This window comes from Fundulus heteroclitus, chromosome 16 (genome assembly GCF_011125445.2).
Source record: "Fundulus heteroclitus isolate FHET01 chromosome 16, MU-UCD_Fhet_4.1, whole genome shotgun sequence".
Taxonomy (NCBI): Eukaryota; Metazoa; Chordata; class Actinopteri; order Cyprinodontiformes; family Fundulidae; genus Fundulus; species Fundulus heteroclitus.
In genome coordinates, this window is record NC_046376.1 from 7,064,150 (window position 1) to 7,088,870 (window position 24,721).

Genomic DNA, 24,721 nt, shown 5'->3' on the forward strand with positions numbered 1-24,721 from the left:
AGAAGAACTCAGTTGTCTCTGAATTATTGGGCTAATTTAAAAGGTCATAGTGATAATCATCCAGCACAAAGCACTTTAAAGTCTTGTTGGGAAATGGAGAAAAGGGAGAGAAATAGCTTTGGATGGACAGTTAAACAAAAAGCAACAGAGTTAGAATTAGTTGATTTAATGTTCAGTCCGACAGTACCAATGCCAGCAGTTCCACCTTGGATAGAACCTGAAGCAAAAGTAGATTTTAAATTATTAAAAAAGATAAACAAAGATAGGGAGTTTATTTTGAATTCAGATACAATACAGAAATATATTCACAGTTATTAAAGTTTCATTCAGTTATACACAGATGCATCAAAAAGTTTAGTTAATAAGATAGGAGTATCAGTTATTGTTCCAGAGTTTAAAATTACAATAGGAAAGAGGATCAGTGATAACATATCAGTATACACAGGAGAAATGGTAGCAATTCTGTTGGCAGTACAATGGGTAGAGGAAATAAGACCACTGAGAGTAATGATTTATTCAGATTCATCTTCATCATTAATCAGTTTACAGAGAAGTCATTCAGATAGTAGACCAGATATTTTAATAGAAATCCAGCAAACATTGTTCAGAATTCAAATAATGGGAATTACAGTTATATTTTTGTGGGTACCAGCACATATGGGAATAAAAGGAAATGAAATGGCAGATAAGGTTGCAAAGGAGGCTACAATTAGAGAAAACATTGATATCTCAATTAAAGTTAGTAAGATGGAAGTAAAGAGCATTATTAAACAGAAGATGAAGGAAAGGTGGCAAAAGCAATGGGAGGAAGAGAGGAAAGGACGGTGGCTGTACATGATTCAGAGGAGAGTGGGAGAAATGAGTTGTGCAGGGAGGAGCAGAGGGGAAGAAACAATCATATCAAGACTTAGATTTGGGCACACAGGATTAAATGGAACATTATTCAAAATAGGGAAGCATAACACTGGAAGATGTGAGTATTGTGGGGAACAAGAAACAGTTGAGCATATTATGATATACTGTAAGAAATATGAAGAAGAAAGAAGGGAAATGGTTAAAAATTTAAAAAGGAAAAGAATAACATTTGATTTAATAGAAATGCTTAGAGGTAATTCAAGAGATGAGTGTTATGGGATTATGTTTCATTATCTTAGACTAAGTAATTTAATTGATAGGATTTAATTTAATTTAATTTTTTTTTTTTTTTTTGGGTGTTTGTTTTGTTTTGGTAGTTTGGTTTAATTTATTTGAGGTAGTATAAGTCATTCTGACCCACACTCCAAACCAGTTGGTGGCGGTAATGCACCGTTTCGTTGCGTGCCAACCGCCAGAAAAAAACCATAAAGAAGAAGAAGAAGAAGAGCACAAGATGAACATAAAACAACGTATAGCTCCTACACTTGCTGTTTACATTTGGTTATAAAATCTGTGGATTTGTTTATTTACAGGTTTGCACTGCAAAACTTTCATTTTTCCCTTTCATTAATCCTCTTTATTACCATCTCAGCTGGATTTAGTGGTAAGTGCTCCCCTGTATCTTTTATCAACAGCTATATTATATTATCCTATTTTCTAAAAAGTAGGGAAAAGGGCAGATAATTCATGTTTGTGTCTAATTTCCCCCTCAGGGTGTAATGAATTAGATGAAGGTGGACCCAGAATTCAGCCAAAACAAGCGAGGTATGTAAAGAAACCAGGTTTTAATAAACAGAACTTACGGGAACAGGCAGTCCCAAAGGTCTTACGGGGAATCCAAAAGTCGGTACACGAGAAGGCAATCCAAAAACAGGCAGGAATCACAGACAGGGGTGACGCGAACTTGGACAAACCTTAGGTGGATCCAAAGGCTCTCAACACAGACTAAGGTTTGTCAACAAGGAAAGCTTTCAAAAACCGGGACAGGAAAAATCAGACAGGAACACAGGCTGGCTCAGAAAACACAAAAGGGGCAATTGGGTTAAGTCTACAGGCTTACAAACAAGATGCTGGACAGAACTCACCAAAAGCTCAATAATGATCTGGCAGGGAACTGAAAGCTGAGGCAGGACTATATAGTGGAGAGAGCAGGTGAAACAGAGTGAAGCTAATTACAATACAGGCAGGTGGAAACGATCAGAGCAAGTGAGCTGACAGAATGCTGAAGGTGAGCAAAACTGAGCTGATAACAAAACTTAGACTGCTCAAAGACCCAGTTACAGGGTCTTTGAGCACCCTGGGGAATACACCATCGGGGCCTGCAGCTTTGCCGGAGTATAGGGTAGTTCACTGCTATTGTTTTCATCCAGGTTATTCGCGCATGCGCACCGGACTGGTAGGCAAAAGGCGAACACAATGGCGGACGCACACAGAGAAACTGACGAGTTCTCCATGTATTTTTCTTCTTTAGATAACGTATCACAAGATCGTTTTAAGAGTAAGTTGATGGTGGATGGTATCAGATTGCCAGATTTATACAGCAAAAGCCTGAAGGGACGGAGCGAGTCTGTGAAATGCTGGCCAAGTGTTCCATACCGCGACATATACAGCTGCCTTATAAACACGGCAGACAGTACACACGAGAGAGCATGAAAACCATGAAACCACTGGACGGCTACAATTATTTTATGTCGGGAAAAAGGCTCCAGCAACGCCCGCGACGCCATGAGGGATTAAGCGGTCAGAAAATGGATGGATGGATGGATGTTCAGACATGTTTGTGCAACAGCACAAAGCGGCGTTGGACACAGGCCCCGTCTTAGCAGAGAGGAAGACCCGCCCGGTAGGTTAAAAAAGCATTGTTCACTACGGATTATTTTGGTGTTTTTGTCTTGTTAAAATGGGTGGATGTTGTAATGATTGAATGAATTATGTTTAGGTCCACTAGATGGCGATCATGAGTTTATGTGAATGCATAAATGTAAAGAATAGGACAACAGAAGCAGAGAGAGTCTTGATGACACACCTGTGAGAAACCTGTGTGAGGAGATCCATGAAAGGAGACTTTAATAAAAGAATCTGAGCAAGACAAGAGGCCTGGTAATTGTCAAACACGAACATAACAGAGGTGTCGTGACATTGCAGCGTAAACATAGACGTACTAGCGCGCGTGAACGGGGGCGTAATGGAGCCGTTGGCTGCTGCTTCTGCTGCTGCATAGCAGCGGCGGAGGGGAGGTGGCGATCACTAGACGGGACCTAGAGAAGGGGATTCCCCCTTCTCCCCTTCTCTAGTTCCCGTCTAGTGATCACCACCTCCCCTCCGCCGCTATTTAAGTAGAACAATGACTAGAGCAGAATTAAGTTGTATTTACCGGAGATGAAGTGTAGACTGCAAATTCTGTCGTAGTATGATGGCTCCCCCAGTCCATTGGGAGTGTCTGCCTGCGCTCTTTTCATTGAAAATATCCATTTCTTTCTTCGTCCTTCCTCCTTCGGTAAACGACAGAAACGTACATCCGACGATTTGGAATGCCTCTGTGTGCAACCGGGAGCACAACAAGTCGTAGGCATTGCTTAGATTCCAAAAATAAACTAACTACAAGTACGCTCTAAATCACCTGTTTTGTCATGTAGTAGACGAGAACAGTACTGTTTTTTGCCTACCCGCCGGACCCGGATGTAGCGCTGACGTCACGCGTGAACTACCCTATTCTGATTCTGATTCGGGTGTAGTGTGGTTAGCTGTCTTCTCACCAGGTCAGGAGTGAAGGACACTGTAGTGGTAACAGTAAGGGGAGGGGAGAGGTCCTCAGGTTGTGGAGGACGTGAGCAGGGGGCAGGGGTGGAGTCTGTGGATGTGGATTGAGGTGGTGAGGAGCAGACAGGGGGTCTGTAAGGTGGAGGAGTGGGGGGAGGTGGAGTGGTCATTGTAGGGAACCCAGCAGCAGAGAGTTGTGGGGGATGGGCCGCAGTATCAAACCTATTAAAAAATAAGTTCAGTTCATTGGCCCGCGCCACGCAACCTTCCAACCCCATGCCAGTGGACTTCTGGAACCCTGTAATGCTGAGAAACACCTTGACATTAAGGCCATCAACTAAACTTAGCAGACGAATGTAATCCTCTTTCAATACTTCTGACTTTGTGGCCGGCGTCGTCCAGGGCTTCAGCTTGTACTATGAGTTTTTCCAGAGTCGGGTGTTCTCTCATGGTCCTTGGAAGGATGTCTGATGCATGAAACCCCAGGCCACAGCTCAATGAGTTATAGATCAACACCTCTGTGTTTTTCTTGTTGCAGAAATTGTAGAAGAGGATTAAGCCATGAAAAAGTCAAAGATGAGACGAGACAGAGCACCTGTAGAGACCACGAGGGGGGATCTTTTATTTCAGACTTACATTCACGTCTTCATTCAGCAGAATCCCCACAATATAGGGTAATACTCATCCTTTTATAGGGATGCGGTATGACCAGGGTGCGATTTGCTGGGGGGGATTTCCCCCCCCTCTGGTTGTGACGTCCCCCCCTCTGGTCATTCGTGTTTTATCCCTGGGGGGGATACATTCCTCCTCCTTCTGATCTGAATAAGTAATATTATCAGGGGATTAATGTTCTCCGTCGCTGTGAGGGACTTTCGTCATTTGGAAAATGAACGCAAAATGTTCCGTGTAGACTTCATATTCAAGATTTTAAACAGAAGCTGCGCTTAACCAATGGAATCTGGCAGAGCTAGGACATGAGCCAATCAGAAGGAGAGTAGGGCGGGTCTTTGCAAAGCGGAAATCTACCAGTCTGAGGTTTATCGGTGTTCAATCATTTTAACTTTTAAAAGAAAATCTCAAACTGACCACAGATGGTATGAATGAAAGTAGCGGTAGTCAAAGGTTTTCTTTGGATTTATGTAAACCAGCAGGTCAGCAAGTTCAGTGCATAAAACAGCTGACAACAACTTCCCTCGGTAAGTGTGTCTGTTGCTGTTATGTTTTATTTAAAACTGAAAGAGTAACGCTGTAGCTCGGCTAATTTAGCATGACGCGCTTTTTTTTAAGAAGAAGAAGGAGGGTCGGAATTTGAAAAGAATGTCCTGGTTTGACTGGGTCTGATTCGGAAAAAGGAAAAAGAAACATAAATATTATTCCACCTGCGCTTTTCTGTAACAAAGAAGGTCGTGGAGGGGCTGTTGACCATCTCCAGCAGTCAATGAGCGAGAGGTAGGGACACAGAGTATATAGGATTGATTTATATTGAATGTGACAGTAGAGTTAATGTACAGGTGTGAAGAAGATGATGTAATGATGCAAGCTGCTGTCTTTTGAATTAGCTGCAGTTTATGGAGGGTTTTGAAATTGTAAAGGGGATAGGTGAGTGGACTGTGGACCAGTTTGGCAAAATAGTGAAGGAAGAACTTGCTTGATGCTGCAAATATGAAAGTTAACCAGGTGATGTTATGGATGTGGAAAGTGAAGGAGATTATGCAGAGGGCTGTCCTTGATGGTGCAAAGGCTCTGAAGCTGGAAGGTGGAGAGATACAGGAATTGTCAATGGAACTGTCAGATTTGGTTAAAGTGGACTTGTTACAATAAGCAAATGAGGTTACTAAGGTGGCATGACGTCCACGGGCCGGGAATATATGGGCTGACTAGAAAATGTTTTCATTCAAATTGATTGTTTTTGCTTTAACCCCTGAATATGATAGATTTTTCAAAATTGATATTAATTCATGTCTTGTGTCCTTCACATTTGTAAATTAATTTTGTTGTTTGTATTTAAAGAGTATTATTAAATTTACTGCTCAAAGCGGTTAAAGTAAATTAATACCCACTCCTGAGTCCCAACAGTGGATGGCGCAAGTTTTAAAACATTAGTCTAACCTACTGGATCTAGCTAGCTACCTGAAAGAGCACCTGCTAGCTAACCATTATTAATAAAACTTTGATTCATTAATACAACTTTTGAAATTATCCCCCCCCCTCTGGTTTTTTTGCAAATCGCACACTGGGTATGACGTAAATGCAAACATGACATTGTAGTGTGCACATGAACCACTTAAGACCATGAGTCTGTCCTTACCTAGATGAAATGTTTGCATAACGGTTTGCAGTAACCTAATTGGGAGGGTGTGTGTGTTTTTTGGAAAGATCCTTGTGTGTCATATCCTATAGCTGCGTTCTTCCATTTCTGGGAAGCAAGCTTATCTAACTGTTACTGTGGAAAGACAGGAAACAGCAATGGTTGACAGTCATTTTGAAGTTCAGGGCTAAGTTTATATCAACAAATTTAACCTAAGCCCAGATGTCCTTACATTACCTCTGCTGTGGAGCACTTTAAAACATTCCAGAACAAATCACTCTTTGGAAAGGGTGTTAGGTTGTTGATACAAACAGGAAACTTGGCAATAGTAAAAGATCAGGCAGTTGTTCTTCACACCATACTAACATTCTCCCCCACAAAATTTTAATCCAATTTACAGATCCATTGCATAGCATTAGGGTTATTTGCCCTGCGGTTTGTTTTTCTCTGGTATGCTGGTGAAGATTCTCAGTCATCCAGGTCATGGTTATTTCAAACAAATTAAAAGACAAAACTGGACTTTTTTCATAGTTTGAAGATGTTTCGCTTTCTATCCAGAAATCTTTCTCAATTCAAAATGTCTGGAGTAATGTGGAGTAATAAGCATTATAGTACTGCCCAACACAGACAGGCCTTGTAATGGCTTAGATAACATGCAAATTGAACCGAAACAGGTCCACCCCCTTAGTAATGGGGTGTCGTTAGGGTCGTGATATAACGACCCTAACGACTCCCCGTTGCAGAGCCGTGTAGAAGCGTGTCAAATTCCTCTGTGGTGAAGGGAGGCATCTTTTGAATCGAGTGGTTCTTCTCCATATCCACTCTCATGTTGAATTCTTTCCATAACAGCGTTGTTTCTGAGAACTCACTCCTCTGGGGTGCAAAGAGGCATCTTGAGTAGATAAGCTGAAAACTAAAATGGTGCACACGGGGGAATAAATAAATAAATAAATAATGCTTGGCGGGCGCCTAATTATAACTGAATCCAACATTCTGTAGTTTTGGCTAAGAGATAAAAAGGGGTTAAAAATGAAAGGCAGGACCAACCACTAATTACCACTAATTACATTATAGATTTATCACAGGTGGATGGATATCATAACCCATTATAACATATAGTACTAACACCTAAAATGTAGTAATTTAATGGGTGTGTTTATATGCATGCAATTAATATATAATTTTGATTTGCTTTAATTTAGTTTAATATGCTTGTTTTCTTCCTTAATCTGTGACATTGTGAATACCATGGCTGATTTTCAATGTAGTTCTTTTTGCACTGGAATAAATACATAAATACCACCAGCACATGATTTTTTTTTAACTACATATGATTTGGCCAAGGGAAATGATGAACGTTTAGTATATGTTTTGTTTTCTTTTGCAATATATGTTTATTAAGTTTTCAAAGTGCAACATACAAAAATCGTACAGTATAAAAGATAGAGTATAAAACATACATATATTTACCAAATTACAGTCTAAAAAAACATACTCTTAGCAATATAACAATAGAAATAAAAACATGTAATAACAGGAAAAGAGAAGAGCAAAAAGAAGAAAAAAAACAAAAAATATAAATAATTAAAAAAAAGGAAAGTACAACCTATCTATGAAGGCACGGGTATCATACTTAAGAAACTGAGCGGGTGTCGGGGTCAGTCTTAGACTGAGAAATATGGTCCAAAACCGGCTGCCAGATACTACAGAACTTATTAGTGGAGCTCTTAACATCGTACCGCAGCCTTTCCAAACAAAGAGTCTCAGTAAAATCACTCATCCACATTTTAAACTGAGAAACCTTATCAGTTTTCCACAGTCGTAACGTTACTTTCTTAGCTATTACCATTCCATACACCACAGTCGTTTGCATAGAAATGCTGTGGGTCCTGAGTGAAGGAGAATATCCAAACAATGCAATCTGGGGATCTGGAATCAAGGTGCTCTTAGGCTACGTTCACACTGCAGCCTGAAGTGACCCAATTCCGATTTTTTTGCCCATATGCGACCTGGATCTGATCTTTTTATGACAGTCTGAACAACACAGATCAGATTTTTTCAAATGCGACCCAGGCCACTTGGATATGTGGTCCTGAATCCGATACGTATCTGATCTTTTCAAATGCGACCTGTGTCTGTACGGCCGGGTCGCTTTTATCTGACCTGTACGTCAGCGATACTCGACAAATGTCACTATTCTGCGTCCTGCTATGCAGAAACGGGAAGAAAAACAACACTCATAGCGGACTACAATGAGGAGAGCAGTCAGTGGAGAGAAAGCTCCGGTTAGAAAATAAATTAATGACCGCAAAATGTGCACCAACATTATAATCCATGTTTACTTCCGCAAACACTGAGGACGCTTGCTACTTGTGACGTCATCGCGTCCGCGAGTGCGCTTGCGGGTCACTTCGGTTGAACGCATTCCGTTCACACAGGAGATCCCATACAAGTCGCATATATTTGGAAATATAAACGGACACGCAAAAAAATCAGATTTCACGAAAAAATCGGAATTGAGCATTAAGACCTGCAGTGTGAACGTAGCCTTATACACTTCAGAAAACAATTTGAAAAGGTCGCACCAGTTTTGGAAGAGCTTGGGGCATGACCAGAACAGATGAGTCAAGGAGCCATCAGCGGATTTACATCTATCACATTTCAAGGATATTGAGGGGAATATTCTGTGCAATTTTGTTTTCGAATAGTGGAGTCTATGAAACACCTTAAACTGAATTAACTGGTGCTTTACATTGATAGAGCATGACCGAATCCTCCCTAGACCATCCTCCCAGACCTCACTCCCAATCTGCAAGCCCAGCTCCTCCTCCCATGCAGCCCTCAGAGAGTCTGTGGCGAAATTAGTTCCCTCTGCAAAGATGCCAACGAAGCTTGAAATTATTATTTTTTTATTCTGGGGAGCCCAACAGTATTCTGCCTATTTTATTTTATTCGGGGAGAGATAGGAAATTCGGGATGTTAATTTGAACATAATTTCTAATTTCAAATATCTGAAAAAATCTGTGTCTGGAAGAGAGAAGCGGTCCCTAAGCATTCCAAATGAAGCAAACTTTTTGTCAATGTACAAATTTTTCAGTGTAGTTAGGCCTTTTAGCCTCCAATTTTTAAATGATATATCCGATAGTGATAAGGGAAAAGCATGGTTTCAGTAGATTGGGGCATGGACTGAGGTAACGGGTAGGTCACAATATACCTTAGTTTGTTTTCATATTTTTAAACAGTTTAAAACAATCAGATTATTTACTCCACTATTTCTGGGGGAAATCGGTGCTGAGAAAAGAAGTGCCTGAAGAGAACCGTTTCCAACATTGCTTCTTTCAATAGCCACCCACTGGGGTGGATTTGCAGAAAGTTCTTGAGCATCACCCTGCTGCCAGTATACCAAGGCCCTTGCATTCGCTGCCCAATAGTAGTGCTGAAAGCATGGTAAACCTAATCCCCCCATCTCTCTTGGTTTATGTAAGTGAGTTTTTGATATTCTATGGGCTTTAAAACCCCAGACAAAGGTCAACATTATTGAGTCCAGTGATTTAACGCCCTTGTTAAAAAAATAGGCAGATTCTGAAAAAGATACAAAAATTTAGGCAGGGACACCATTTTAATGGCGTTTATGCGGCCCATCATTGAGAGTGGGAGTGTTCTCTATTTAAGTTCAGTTTGAAAATTTGTTTGGGGTCTTTTGGCAAAATAACTCCAAGATATTTCACTTTGTCAGTTATCTTAAATAAAAAATTATCTAAGAATTCAGAAGGGAGGCTTGCACCCAGTGGCATAAATTCAGACTTTTGCCAATAATAGTATAACCTGAAATCTCACCAAATGACTGAATAAGATCTAGAAGAATTGGTACTGACTGCTCAGGATGTGATACAAAGACCACAACATCACTGGCATACAATGAAATATGGTAGTTAATGCCTCCCAATGGAATTGGTTTGATTAAGGAGTGATTTCTAATACTAATAGCGAGGGGCTCCATAACGACCACAAAAAGCAGAGGGCTAAGGGGGCAACCCTGGCGGGTTCCCCGATGCAATAGAAATGGCTCTGACTTGTCCTGGTTTGTGAGAACAGAGGCAGATGGTTAAGCATACATAGTTTTAATACAAGACACAAATCTACTACCAAACCCAAACTCCTCAAGTACCGTCAGGATGTAAGGCCACTCCAATTGGTCAAATGCCTTTTCAGCATCCAGACAGAGAACGGTCATATTTATTGTACATGATGTTCATTAACCGCCTGATATTAAAAAAATTAAAACCTTTTAAGGGCAAAGCCTGTTTGGTCCGGGTGAACAATAGAAGATATATATTTACTTAGCCTATTTGCCAGTACTTTAGCAAATATTTTAATGTCACAATTTAATAATGAAATAGGACGATATGATGAAAGCTCTGTCTCCTCCCTGCCTTCTTTATGTAATAATGTTACATTAGCTTCATACATGGTAGGGGGAAATTTTCCTGAATCAAGAGAGTGAGCAAACATCCTGCGGAGGAGAGGAGCCATCTTCCCGGCGTATCTTTTATAGAGCTCAGTTCCAAAACCATCTGGTCCAGAAAATATTTAATTACATCGAGGACCTCTTCCACGGTGATGTCTGCGTTGAGAGCCTCCTGCGAGGCCTCACTCGTCTTAGGGAGATTCAGATCTTTGAGCCAGTTTGAGATGTTTCCTTTTGCTTTGGACGTGTACAGTTGTTCATAGTATTCTTTAAAGGAGTCATTTATGCTTCTAGGTTCAACTATGATTTTTCCGGCCTTAGACTTAATTTTATGTATTGCCCTGTTGGCCTGTAAGCTCCGCAGCTGACGAGCCAGTAATTTATTAGGTTTATCACTGAGCTCAAAGTGCTTATGCTTTATTTTAAACAGCTGATAAAGCAACTGCCTGGAGAGAACAGTGTTATATTCATATTTTAGTGCAAGAATGTTTTGTAAAATCAAAGGATTGAGAGAGGACTTGTAGTTAGATTCTAAGTTTGCTAGTTCAGTCTCTATTTCTGCAAGCCGTTACAGGCTTTTGTTTTTCAGGAACTTTTCAAAAGAGATAATATGCCCCCTCATCACAACTTTAAATGTTTCCCATAAAGTAGAGTCTGTAACATCTTTTGTATCATTATGTGTCTTATGTGTGTTTCTTGGAGGTAAACAATGTCTGCTGATAAGGATTTTAAATGAGAAAATACTTTAGCACTTTTTAGGACATGCCCCAAACCCTTGACATTCCAACTAGTAAAAGTTATGCCACCGCCTTGTAATGATGTGTTATGGCACACAGAGTTTTTTTTTAGCAGAATGGCCTCAGTGCACTCATGTGTTAGCCTGACAATGTAATGAAACACATAAAATATTTTTTTTGAACAAGAAAAACCAACAAAAAAATACCCCCCTGCCCCCTTTCCCAAACAAAGTGAGAGTAGAAACCCCACATAACCAGATAGAGGAAGCCGGGCCGTACAGGCCATACAAATAACAAGCAAACTCCACCAAACAGGCTCCTTTACTCGCTTAAATTAAACAAACTTAGATTATGGTAAAAGCATCAAACTGTCATAAATGTAATTCTGGTCCCAAATGATCATAAACGAAGAGCACATACCACAAAGTCTCAAACTACCAGTTGTTCAGCGATTCTGTAAAAGTTTCTGCAAAGACCTCTGCATCCTGCGGAGAGGAGAACGTCTTATCCGTACAGCCGATGGTGACCCATAAACGCGCCGGGTACAGGACGCCACACCTCGCTCCAGCATCTTGCAGCCGCTTCTTCACACTGTCAAACGCCTGCCGCTGCCTCACCACCTCCGCAGGGTAATCAGGGAAGATGTAGATCGGCTTATCCTTGTGGCGATCTTTTCCGGCAACCCGATGATTTTGATATTCTGCTGCCTGGAACGGGCTTCAAAGTCGATCATTTTTGCGCGAAGAGCTTCGTTCTCTGCTTGCATCTTGGCGCAGCTCTCCTCCAGTTTGGAAAGGTGAGGTTTGATGTAGCATCCTCCACCTCCTTAATCCGATCAACAAGATTTGATAGGGACGCCTGGGTTGAGGCGAGGGTTGCCTCGAGATCATTAAATCTATCATTCATCGTCTTGTTCATATTATTCATAGCAGCAAGGATGGTAGAAGATTCCGTATCATGCCCGTGTGCTGGTTCAGCTTCTTTGCGGTTGCTCCTTGGTTAACTAGCTCCAGCACATGCTGCCCAGTCGTCTCTTCTGAAGCCTTGTCTTGCTTCTTTCCTTTATCTGTCTTGGGTTTAGTCATCCTCAATGTCAAAACAGTTGGTCAGAGTGCTGGGGGACCAGAATGTCCGTGAAATATCAATGTAAATAAGAAAAAAATTTGAAGTGGTGAGGAGTCACAAAAAACATGTCTACTCCATACGCTGCTCACTAGCGCCCCCCAAATGTTTAGTACATGTTTGTGTGTTCAATGTCATTTAATTCTGCATGTACTGAGTATGTTATTCGGTTTAATTTATCAATCAGTACTGGTGCTTTGAAATCATCATTCAATCACTTTTTTGTTAGTCCGCTACTATATTACTATTTACTGTTATAAGTAGGGATAAGAAGAAGACAGTCTGAGCTTTCACTATTGCCAAGTATGAATCCTATTTGTATTAACTGAACACCCTCCTGCTAATCTCAAGGTTGATTAATGATTAGCCATTTTTTGCTATACAAAGTACAACAGTTATGTAAACATCTGTTGAGGTTGAGTGGTCCACGTGGACAAGCAAGATATCACGTTTGCATTGATGTTACTGTATATAAGGCCCTGTAAAGGCCATGTTGTCAGAGATTCTCCTGAATGAAGACGTGGCTGTAAGTCTTGAAATTAAAATCCCCTGCTGGATAAGAAGGTGAAGCTTTGTCCCGTCTCTACTTTTTTTAAGGTTCTTTCCAAGTTATCTTTCTCCCAGACTCTGTGCGCTCTGGGTTATAAAAACAGAGCATTTGTTTATTTACAGATTTGCGCTGCAAAAATGAGGCTTTCATTCATTCTCTTTATTACCATCTCAGCTGGATTTAGTGGTAAGTGCTCCTCTGTATCTTTTATCAACAGCTACATTGTCCTATTTTCTAAAAAGTAGGTAAAAGGGCAGATAATTAATGTTTGTGTTTAATTTTCCCCCTCAGGGACTCTGGCCATCAGAAGCCTGGTCTTCCCCAGTGAAACCAGCACCAGCTATGTGGAGATGATCCCTAAGAAACCGCTCAGGCTGAAGGCGTTCACGCTGTGCATGCGTGTGGCCACGGAGCTCAGCGGTGAGAGGGAAATCATCCTGTTTGCGTATCGAACCCCAGACTTTGATGAACTGAACGTGTGGAGAGAGCTGGATGGAAGGTAAAATCATGTAAGAGCAGCTTAAAAATCTGTTCTGATCAGAGGTAATAACGGGTCTAATGTGTTTCTGCTCAGGCTGTCCTTCTACTTGAGTGGAGGTGGAGTTCTGTTCCAAGTCCCTGGCCTTGGTGCCCTGCAGACTCGCCTGTGCTTTACCTGGGATTCCAGCTCTGGTGCTACGGCCCTCTTCATAGACGACAGAAAAAGTCTGACCAAAATCTACAGGAAGGGTCACACCATCCGGGCGGGAGGCCGAGTTCTCCTGGGCCAGGATCCGGATAATTATCTGGGTGGCTTTGATATAAATCAGAGTTTTGTTGGCGAGATTTCTGAGGTGAACTTGTGGGACTATGTCCTGCCAGACACTGCAGTCCAAGACATGATGACTGCGAAAATGACAGGAGGAAATGTGTTGGATTGGGAAACCGTAGAGCTTAGGCCAGACGGAGAGGTGGTGGAGATTAATGTTAATCTGTAGCTTGACTATTTCTGTGGGATACTTGTTTTTTTTTTGGACAAACTCCTCCTTATTCTGCAAGATATCTTTCCTTGACTTTGTATGCACTTTTTTCAACAGTCATAAATGCACGAAATATCAAAGTTGCAGCATTTCCAGGTGTTTTAAGGAGGTCATGGAGGCCACACAGATACTGAGCCTCATTTTGACTTGTTTTAAGGACATTAAAATCATACTTTGCTCTGCCTGTAGTGGTTTTTCCACTTTAATTTTGGGTGTGGCTCCAAATCCAGACGTGGGTTAATAAATTTCATTACCATTCATTTTTGTGTGCTTTGTTCTTTCCATACTTGAATGTGCTAAAAAAAGTATTAATATTTCAATCAGATCTAGGATGTTATTTTGGTGTTCCCTTTGTATAGTTTTCATTCCATTTAGCAAGCTATATCTTGCCACCATTATAGGGCTAGTCAAAAGGTTTTAATGATCAACTGAGTCAAATCCTTTGTAAAACATCTATAAATGATACAGCACAATGCTGTTTTAGTCACAGGCCTTGAGTGTTAGATTTGATTGTATTTATACGTTTTGTTCTGGGACCGTGCAGTTTTTAGTTTTCACCTTTTAATAGTATTTAGTTAGTACATACAGCTTTAAATGTATTCAGCAGGATCGTTTTCCAGTCTAAGTTGTTCCTATCACCAGAGGTGAGGAATCCAGGTTCAGAAAGTAAACACCAGTCCAGAGATTAATTCCAACCATTTGCATCTTCATTTTGACAGCATAGACACCCTTGTGTCCCTCAAATGGCCATTCCCGCAGAGTGTTTGAATGCATAGTGCACGAGTATCAAACTCAAGGTTTGTGGGGCGAATCCAGCACTCAAGAGCCAAAAAAGGCATATCCTGTAATAAAGTAGAGGCATGTATCCTTTTAAAGTGTATAAAGTGGCTAAAACTGGGCCTCCTGTAGTGAAAGCTGTTTTTTAACTGTGTAGTAACAGCCTACTGCATTCCCATAATACATTGATTAAAACAACCCAAAAATTGAAAAAGTGAGGCAGATTGATGAGTTTAAAGCAGTGGTCCTCCATCTCAAGGGCCGGTGTTCCTGATCCAACACACCTGACTTACCTCCCCAATGTGCAGTCAAGTTCTCCAGAGTCCTTCTAATGACCTCATTATTTGACTCAGGGGTGTTGAAGCAGAGTAACAAATAAAAGTTGCAGGACACCGGCCCTTGAGGACCAGGGGGGGGGGGCAAAACTGACACTCTGACCATTAAAATACAGGCAGAAGCAACTTTTCAGAAAATATTTGTGTGAAAAATATTTAATTTTAGAGTAACCAAATATATATATATATATATATATATATATATATATATATATATATATATATATATATATATATATATATATATATATATATTTCTGCATTATGTATATGTAACATGTTTTCTTTAAATAAGGGGCCATTTCAACTCCCCCCACCCCACCATAAAATGGTTTGACTGACAACGGCTGGCTGCAACTTTGAAAGTTCGTTCCGCTGCTGTCATGGTTGAGTTTTGGTTTGGCTTTGTTTTTCTGTTATTTTCCTTTTTTTCATCTCTTTTGGGTTAGGTTTGACTTTATTTATTGTTAGTTTTCAGTCATCAGTTTTCTGATGATCAGTTTTCTGTCATTTTTTCACTTCACCTCCTCAGCAGTCAGTCACACCTGATAATCATTTACCGGTCAATTAGCCAGACCCTGGTTCCACCTGTGAGGTGTTCTATTTAACCTGCCTCTGCCTTCAGTTCAGCACTGGGCCGTCATCATTCCACACCTCTCCATGCCAGTCCCCGTTTTGCCTTGGAAGCTTTGTTTTGCTCCTGTTGTTAAGGTTAGTCCTGCCAGTCCCTCTAAAGACTGTTCGTTCACTGTTTGTTCCTGGAGAGGTTCTGCTCTGTGTCCTGGTGTCTCTCAAGTTCTGCTAACCTGACTAGCCGCCCTGGAGAAGCTCAGCTCTGTGCCCTGGTGTCTCTCAAGTTCTGCTAACCTGACTAGCCGCCCTGGAGAAGCTCAGCTCTGTGCCCTGGTGTCTCTCAAGTTCTGCTAACCTGACTAGCCGCCCTGGTGAAGCTCAGCTCTGTGCCCTGGTGTCTCCAATGAACTGCTAACCTGAATGCTATGAGGCCTGCTAGCCGAGCAGCACCTAGCAAGTGTGGACTCTCTGTCTCCGGGCCGTCAGCTCCTGCCATCATCTACATCCTTGACTTTCTGCAGTCCTGAACCTCCGGTCTTCATCACTCATCACCCAGCATACTTCTTTCAATAAAGACTCAAACTTTTAGTTCCGTGTGTGCGTCCTGAGTTCATCGGTAAACAAAACCCTGACAGTACGGCCCAGTCAAAAGGTGAACTCAGGCGCCATGCGGGACTTACCTGCAGGAGTTGACGACCCGGACATCCTCGCATATGTGGAGATGTGCGAACGCCAGATGAGGGAGAGATATGCCAAGATGGCTTCCGCCCGGGACCCTGCGCCACCCGTCCGGACCGACTCCACTCCCCAGGTGGTTTACGTGGGCGTTGTTACAGCTACCCCGGAACCCAGGAAGAGAAGCCACTCAGCCTCTCGTCGTCTCGGTCATCACCTTCATGACTCGCAGCTGGCCCCTTGAGTGAGGCTCATCGTTCCACCTAGCGGAGCTCCACGCATCAAGGAGAGCCAGCTGTGGGATTTCTTCTACGGTGACCGAGACGACTTTCTGCCCTGCTGGCCAGCGGCTACCTCCAAGACTGCCCCGGATTCCTCATCTGGCTCCTTCCGGCAAGGACGGCAGAAGCACCGGCACGGAAGGTCCGTCAAGGACGCGCTTCAGCCTCCAACCCTGCCGCCCTCCGAAGCCTGTAGCCCGGCGCCGCCCTCCGAGGTCTGTATTCCGTCACCGCCCAAGCCTCAAGAGGAGGTCCAGGAGGACCTGCCTCCGCCCAAGTCCCGTGAGGAGGTCCAGGAGGACCTGCCTCCGCCCAAGTCCCGTGAGGAGGTCCAGGAGGACCTGCCTCCGCCCAAGTCCCGTGAGGAGGTCCAGGAGGACCTGCCTCCGCCCAAGTCCCGTGAGGAGGTCCAGGAGGACCTGCCTCCGCCCAAGCCTCGTGAGGAGGTCCAGGAGGACCTGCCTCCGCCCAAGTCCCGTGCGGAGGTCCAGGAGGACCTGCCTCCGCCCAAGCCTCGTGAGGAGGTCCAGGAGGACCTGCCTCCGCCCAAGCCTCGTGAGGAGGTCCAGGAGGACCTGCCTCCGCCCAAGCCTCGTGAGGAGGTCCAGGAGGACCCGCCTCTGGCCTCGGTTTCCGCTGAGACCTGTAGCTTGGCACCACCTCCGACTGATCTGTTCGGCCGGAGCCGCAGACTGCGGACTTCGAGCCGCTCGACTCTGCCTCGTCGGGGCCGTCCACCATGGCGCCCGTCTCTGACTTTTCTGTTCGGCCGGAGCCACCGACCGCGGTCTCCGGGCCGCTTGACTTTGCCTCGTCGGGGCCGCCCTCCTCGAGGGTTTAGTCGGGCGATGCTGCTCCGCCGCCTGCCTCGTCCAGGACGACCTCCACAAAGACTTTTTCTTTTTTGCTTAGCAGCCGTTCTTGCCAGAGCCCCTAAGGCCAGTGCCTTCTGTTATTTTTGGGGCTCGATTTCAGTTTTGGTTTACTTAGGATTTTTGGGGGTTTTTAGAGTTATTTAGGGGGTTCTTTGTTTTTTCTTTGAGTACTTGAGTTTCTATTTTCGTTTGTTTTTCCACCTCTGTTCTGGTGTTCCAGGTTTGCCTTTAGTCTTCCGGTTTTTGCTTTGGTTATTTGTTTGCTTTAGAATCCTAGTTTTTGCCTTGTTCTCTTAGTTTTAGTTTTTGTTCTAGCTTTAGTTATCTAGTGTTACAATAGTTTACCCGTTCCTGTCCTAGTTTCTTTGTTTTGGTTTTTGCATTAGTTTTATAGTTTTTTTTTTTCTTGTACGTCTTGCTCTTTTTCCTAGTTCTTTTTAGTTTTATTTTGATTTTCTAGTTTTTTGCTTCGGTTTTTCTTTTGTTATCCCTACCCTAGGTCTTCTGGTTTTGTTATATAGGTTAGTTCATGCCTGGTTTTCTATTTTTTGGTTTAGATCTTTAGTTTCCCAGCGCTCTTTAGGTCCCAGCGCTTCTTAGTTTTGTTTTGGCCCCTTAGCTCTTAGTCCCCTGGCGTGTTTGACGCTCTCCATTCTCCGGAATTTAGACGCCCTTAGTTCCTGGTATTTTTGTTTCCTGGCGTGTTAGGACGCCTTCTGACCCCTGAAGATTTCGTGTTTTTCCGGCGTGTTAGAACGCCCTTTGTCTCCTGGCGTTTTAGGACGCCCTCCGCTCTTGTTTCCTGGCGTATTAGGATGCCCTTTGTTCTTAGTTCCCTGGTGTTTAGATTTCTAGCGTTTAGATTTAGTGTTCCCGGCGTGTTTAGACGCGCTCTGTTCTTGGTTCCCCGGCGTGTTTAGACGCGCTCTGTTCTCAATTCCCCGGCGTGTTAGGACGCCCTCTGTTTTCGGTTCCCCGGCGTGTTAGGACGCCCTCTGTTTTCGGTTCCCCGGCGTGTTAGGACGCCCTCTGTTTTCGGTTCCCCGGCGTGTTAGGACGCCCTCTGTTTTCGGTTCCCCGGCGTGTTAGGACGCCCTCTGTTTTCGGTTCCCCGCCGTGTTAGGACGCCCTCTGTTCTCGGTTCCCCGCCGTGTTAGGACGCCCTCTGTTCTCGGTTCCCCGGCGTGTTAGGACGCCCTCTGTTTTCGGTTCCCCGGCGTGTAAGTACGCCCTCCGTTCTTGTTCCTAGGCGTTTTAGATGTTCCTGCTTCCCTCACATCCCGACGTTCTCTTCCCCAAGCCCCGGCGTTTTCCTCACGCCCCGGCGGGTTTCCCTTTGGCGCTATCGTGCGTCCGTTCCTCCCCTTTGGCGCTGTCGTGCGCCCGTTCCTTCCCTTTGGCGCTGTCGTGCGCCCGTTCCTTCCCTTTGGCGCTGTCGTGCGCTCGTTCCTTCCCTTTGGCGCTGTCGTGCGCTCGTTCCTTCCCTTTGGCGTTAAGTACGCCTGTTCCTTCCCTTTGGCGTTAAGTACGCCTGTTCTTCCCTCTGGCGTTGTCGTACGCCTGTTCTTCCCTCTGGCGTTGTCGTACGCCTGTTCTTCCCTCTGGCGTTGCCGTATGCCTGTCCTGCCCGTTTTTGCCTTGTGGCGATGTTCGCCTGTCATGCCCGTTTTTGCCTTGTGGCGATGTTCGCCTGTCATGCCCGTTTTTGCCTTGTGGCGATGTTCGCCTGTCAACGTCGGTTAGACGCCTTTTGTTTTGCCTACCAGCATCTGTTAGACATCCTTTTTAGTTCGCCCTAGTGGGTAGTTTTGGTTTGATTTTAGCCCACCATCCTACCTTCCCTCCACCCACCCAGGTTAGATCAGCTTGGTTATGACTCAGCTCTGTGCCCTGGTGTCTCCAATGAACTGCTAACCTGAGTGCTATGAGGCCTGCTAGCCGAGCAGCACCTAGCAAGTGTGGACTCTCTGTCTCCGGGCCGTCAGCTCCTGCCATCATCTACATCCTTGACTTTCTGCAGTCCTGAACCTCCGGTCTTCATCACTCATCACCCAGCATACTTCTTTCAATAAAGACTCAAACTTTTAGTTCCGTGTGTGCGTCCTGAGTTCATGGGTAAACAAAACCCTGACAGCTGCAAACTAAGAATTACAGGTATTTAAAGGAACTCATGCTTTCAGCACTTTTACAGTTTTCTGGGAGTTTGTTCCAGATCAGTGGGGCATAGGAACTAAATGCTGCTTCTCCATGTCTGGTTCTGGTTCTGGTTCTGGTTCTGCAGAGCAGGCTGGAGCCAGAAGACCTGAGTGGTCTGGAGGGGTTGATGCCCTGATAACAAGTCTGTGATGTATTTAGGTGCTAAGCCATTCAGGGATTTATAAACTAACAGAAGTATTTTAAAGTCTATTCTCTGAGATCCAGGGAGCCATGGAAGGACTTCAGAACCGGGTCCATGTTCTCTACTTTCTTAGTCTTAGTGAGGACTTCAGAACCGGGTCCATGTTCTCTATGTTCTTAGTCTTAGTGGAAGGACTTCAGAACCGGGTCCATGTTCTCTACATTCCTAGTCTTAGTGAGGACTTCAGAACCGGGTGCATGTTCTCTACTTTCTCAGTGAGGACGTGGGCAGCAGCGTTCTGGATCAGCTGCAGCTGTCTGATCCACTTCCTAGGCAGGCCTGTGAAAACACCGTTGCAGTAATCAATTCTACTAAATATAAACGCATGGATTAGTTTTTCCAGATCCTGCTGAGACATCAGTCCTTTAATCCTGGAAATGTTCTTCAGGTGGTAGAAGGTCCACTTTGTTGTTTTCTTTTGATTTTTTTCGGAGGTTCAGGTCTGAGTCCATCACTACTCCCATATTTCAGGCCTGATCAGTGGTTCCTAGCTGTAGTAACTAAAGCTGTGTGCTAACTTTTGATCGCTCCTCTATTGGTCCAAAGATTATTACTTCAGTTTTGTTTTTAAGCAACTGAAGAAAATTTTGCCACACCCATGCATTGATTTCTTTTAAGCATTTCCTCAGTGCTTGAATGGGTTCATAGTCACCTGGTGACATGGTGATGTAGAGCTGTGTGTTGTCTGCGTCTGCATAGTTATGGTAACTGATTTAGAATCTAAGATAGAGGAAGCATACATATATTGAATAGGAGGGGCCCAGGATAGACCTTGGGGGAACCCCACATTTGATTTTTTGATCTCGATGTAAAGTTACCTACTGACACAAAAAAGTCCCTGACCTTTAGTAGGATGAAGTATCTTGAAAAACTGGTGGTAAATTATATGATCGGATGTGGGTCCACAACTACATCCTTACCAATTTTCTTATAAATGTAGGAGAGGCACTGATGATGCTTGCAATGGCATAGTGCATCTAGTGGCTAAACATCTAGAAAACCCAAAGGCTTATGCTAGACTGCTTTTTGTTAATTTTAGTTCGGCCTTTAATACACTCTAGCCTCATGTTCTTTTGTCTACAATGAAAAAAAATGAATGTCAATCCATATATTATCAGATGGTTTCACTCATTCCTTATTAGTCGTTCTCAGCAAGTCAGGGTGAACGGGACCTTATCTGATCTTCTTAACATCAGTACTGGCGCTCCCCAGGGGTGTGTCAGTTCACCTTTTCTGTTTACCTTATATACCAACAATTGTAATACACCAAACAACCATGTGTTCAAATTTTCAGATGACACAGCTTTTCTCTTCCTCATTTTAGGCACATCAGACCTTTACAGACCAGTAGATTAAAACCTTTGTTCAGTGGTGCAAGGAACACTTTCTGACTCTTAATGTCCAAAAAACACAAGAACTGATCTTTGATCCGAGGGCAGTTGGAGACCACTCTCCAGTGGTCATCCATAATCAATTAATTGCCCAGGCATATTCCAATAACTATTTTGGACTACAAATTGACAATAAATTATCGTGGATTTCTCAGGTTGTTTTTGTCTGCAACAGGGTCCAGCAGCGGCTACATTTTCTGCACAGGTTGAGAGCCTTTGGTGTCAGTCAGAAAGTGACGCTGCTCTTTTACAATGCTGTAATAGAGAGCATCATTAAGTACGACATTTCTGCCTGGTTTGGTAACCTGTCTGTCCAAATGAAGGCCAAACCTACTTGCCTGACTCAAAGAGCTATAAAGTTGATGGGAGTCAAGCAGCATGCCTCACTTCAGACCATCTTCAATGAAACAATAACCAGACAAGCTCAGAAAATCATCTCAGACCCCACTCATATTCTTTATTCAGAATATCAGTTTCTTCCTTCAGGTCGATGTCTTAGAGTCCCTGCCTGAAGACTGAACCACTATAAGAACTCATTTGTTCCGCTTTCCATTAAAGCAATAAACAGTATCAAGCAGTAAATCGTGGAATAGGCAATGGTATCCAAAATTTTAAACTAAACCGACATGCCTTTTTATGTATTCATTATGTCTTATAACAGATTTTTTAAATAAGGGTTTTTATACATTTTTATTTCTTTTTTTTGTTTTATTTATTTTATTGTGAATGTAATGTAACATGCTTCTTTATGTATTTATTTATTGCCTTATAATTGGAATTTCTATAGCAGTGTTTTTATGTGTGAATGCAGTGTGACGCATAGTTTGGACTATGTAGCAGCTAGAGTCTGTACCCAAGACAAATTTCCTTTGGGACAATAAAGTTCATCATCATCATCATCATCATCATCATTTAAACCAACTGAGAGCTGTAGCAGAAAGCCGGCCCAGTTTTCCAGGCGCTCTAACAGAATGGAGTGATCGACAGTATTAAATGCTGCACTGAGGTCCAATAGTACCAGCACTGTGGTTCTTCCACAGTCTGTATTTATATGGATGTCATTAAACACCTTGATAAGGGCGGTCTCTGTACTGTAGTGAGCACAGAAACCTGACTGGAAAAAGTCAAAGAAGCTGATCATTGTTAAGAAGGAGTTTAATTGTTGAAACAGCTTTTTATATAATCTCACCAATAAAGGGGAGGTTTGAGTTGGGCCTGTCGTTCTGAAGAAGTTCAGTAGTTTGTCCGAATTGTACTTTTTCAACAGGGGTTTGATAATTGCTGTTTAGGAACTGGGGGAAGACACCTGACAGAAGAGACGTGTTTATTATCTGAGTCAAATCAGACATTATGACAGTCAAAACTTTCTTAAAGAAAGCTGTGGGTAAAACATTAAGGCAGCAGGAAGAGGAACTGGTGGATGATCTCCTCTAAGCTTTTGTAGTTTATTTGGCTGAATTGCGACATTTTGTCAAGATCAGTTCTAGTTGGATGAAGCTTTGGTTCTGGAGTTGATATGGATGTACAGACTGATCCTCTGATCCTCTGAATAAGGCCCGAGCATTATTAATGTTTTTGTTCATAATCTGAGAGAAGAAAGATTCTCTTGCATTTTTTGGATTTAATTTATGTCTGTAAAGTCATAAGTTAAAGCAATGCAGTCAATGACGTTTGACAGTTTAGAATGAAAGTTATCTACTAGTTCATCTACTGAGTTGCAGAATAAGGTTGAAGTAGCAGAGTAAGCTTGGATAAAAGTTTCTTTACCTGGAGAGCCAAATGTTCAAAAGAGTCAAATTTTCTCGACAATAATCTTGGCACTGGTGCTGGTCTAACTACCCACTCAGCACTCCTGCTTAGCTCCACCCCACCTGCTATCACCTTCACTGGTTCCACCTGTTCCCACCCGCATATAAGCTGTGTTTAGACCAGCCACCAGTGCCAGATCATCAAGCCTACCGGTAAGAACTTTCCAGCCACTCTGATTACTAGCCTGTCTGTCTGTCTGTCTGCCTGCCTTTTGCCCAACCTGTATCTGCTTTCTGTTTCCAAGCCTGCCCGACCCCGATCTGACTCAGTCTGCCTGCCTGAGACCTGCTCTGTTGGCTTTTGGACCCTGGAACCTGCACGACCTGGATTGCCTGTCTGAACCCACAAATCTGGATGTCTGTGAGCACTGGATCCCTCCAAACTCCTGTAACTCTCTCAGCCTGCCAGTTACCAAACCTGGACCCGACTCTTGGATAACCCCTCTGAACTGCCGCTGGATCTATGCCTCCCCATTACTGGACCCGGACCGCCTCTGGACAAAGCCCCTGGATTTCCCCGCACGGATTGTCTGCTGCTCTGTCAGCCGCTCAACAGCTTCTGCCCCACCAGTTACAAGCCGGCTCTCAGCACCCTGGTTCCCCCTCAGTCAGGTTAGTGATCCAGCTCTTCTCACAGTTTCTGTTAAAAAAATAACATCAAGATTATTGTCAATAATGAAGTTGTTAATTAAAAGAGATTTAACTGACAGAGATCTGATGTTAAATAAAGCCAGCTTATATGACTTTGTGATTGATATTGTCTCTGTGGCAGGTTGCATCTGACATTTTATGACTTTTCAATTCAATTAAATTTTATTTATATAGTGCCAATTCATGAAACATGTCATCTCGAGGCACTTTACAAAGTCAGAATCAATCATATTATGCAGATTGGTCAAATATTTCCTATATAAGGGAACCAGTTGATTGCATCAAAGTCCCAACAAGCAGCATTTACTCCTGAAGAAGCGTAGAGCTACAGGGAGAGTCGTCTGCATTGTCCATGGCTTTGCAGCAATCCCTCATACTGAGCAAGCATGAAGCGACAGTGGAAAGAAAAACCACCCATTAGTGGAAAGGAAAAACCTCTAGCAGAACTGGGCTCAGTATGAACGGTCATCTGCCTCGACCGACTGGGGGTTAGAGAAGACAGAGCAGAGACACAACAAGACAGACAAAAAAGCACAGAAGCACACATTGATCCATTAATCTGTTCTACATTAGATGGTAATAGCGGGTGATCTGTCTTCCTTGGATGATGTCACAGTTAACGGAACGTCAGACCAGGTGTACCGACTATGAAGAAAAAAGAGAGAGAACAAAAAGTTAAAAGCTGAAATGACAACAGTCATTTCAATGTAATGCAATTTAAAACTGGAGAACAGTAGACTGGAGAACAGTAGAAAACAGTAGAGTGAGAAAAATAGGCCCTGATGTCCTCCAGTAGCCTAAGCCTATAGCAGCACAACTATAGATGTAGCTCAGGGTAACATGAGCCACTCTAACTAGAAGCTTTGTCAAAAAGGAAAGTTTTAAGATTAGTCTTAAAAGTAGACAAGGTGTCTGCCTCACGGACCTAACAGAGCACTAATGTGCTGTAATGTGCAAAAAAAAAAAAAAAGGAACATACGGGGTAATCAGGGCTCTGATACATGATGGAGCTTGATTATTAAGGGTTTTATACGTTAGAAGAAGAATTTTAAATTCTATTCTTGATTGAACAGGAAGC

At 43.1% G+C, this 24,721-nt stretch overlaps 1 protein-coding gene and 1 long non-coding RNA gene across 3 annotated transcripts; both read left to right on the plus strand.

Annotated features, from left to right (window-relative positions):
* The first annotated feature begins 337 nt into the window (after window positions 1-337).
* On the plus strand, window positions 338-23,323 carry LOC118566265. Its single transcript, XR_004932904.1, has 3 exons — window positions 338-1,519; window positions 1,629-1,680; window positions 23,238-23,323. It is a non-coding gene; the product is annotated as an uncharacterized LOC118566265 (long non-coding RNA).
* LOC105923930 (pentraxin fusion protein) lies at window positions 12,767-14,139 on the plus strand. 2 transcript variants are annotated; one of them, XM_012859850.3, is made up of 4 exons: window positions 12,767-12,874; window positions 12,983-13,046; window positions 13,152-13,359; window positions 13,435-14,139. In XM_012859850.3, the coding sequence occupies exons 2-4, from the start codon at window positions 12,998-13,000 to the stop codon at window positions 13,835-13,837; spliced, it is 660 nt and encodes a 219-aa protein (XP_012715304.2). In that variant the 5' UTR covers window positions 12,767-12,874; window positions 12,983-12,997; the 3' UTR covers window positions 13,838-14,139. The 2 variants fall into 2 exon arrangements, with proteins under 2 accessions (XP_012715304.2, XP_036003609.1); XM_036147716.1 differs by having other exon boundaries at window positions 12,786-12,836.
* Window positions 23,324-24,721: the final 1,398 nt, after the last annotated feature.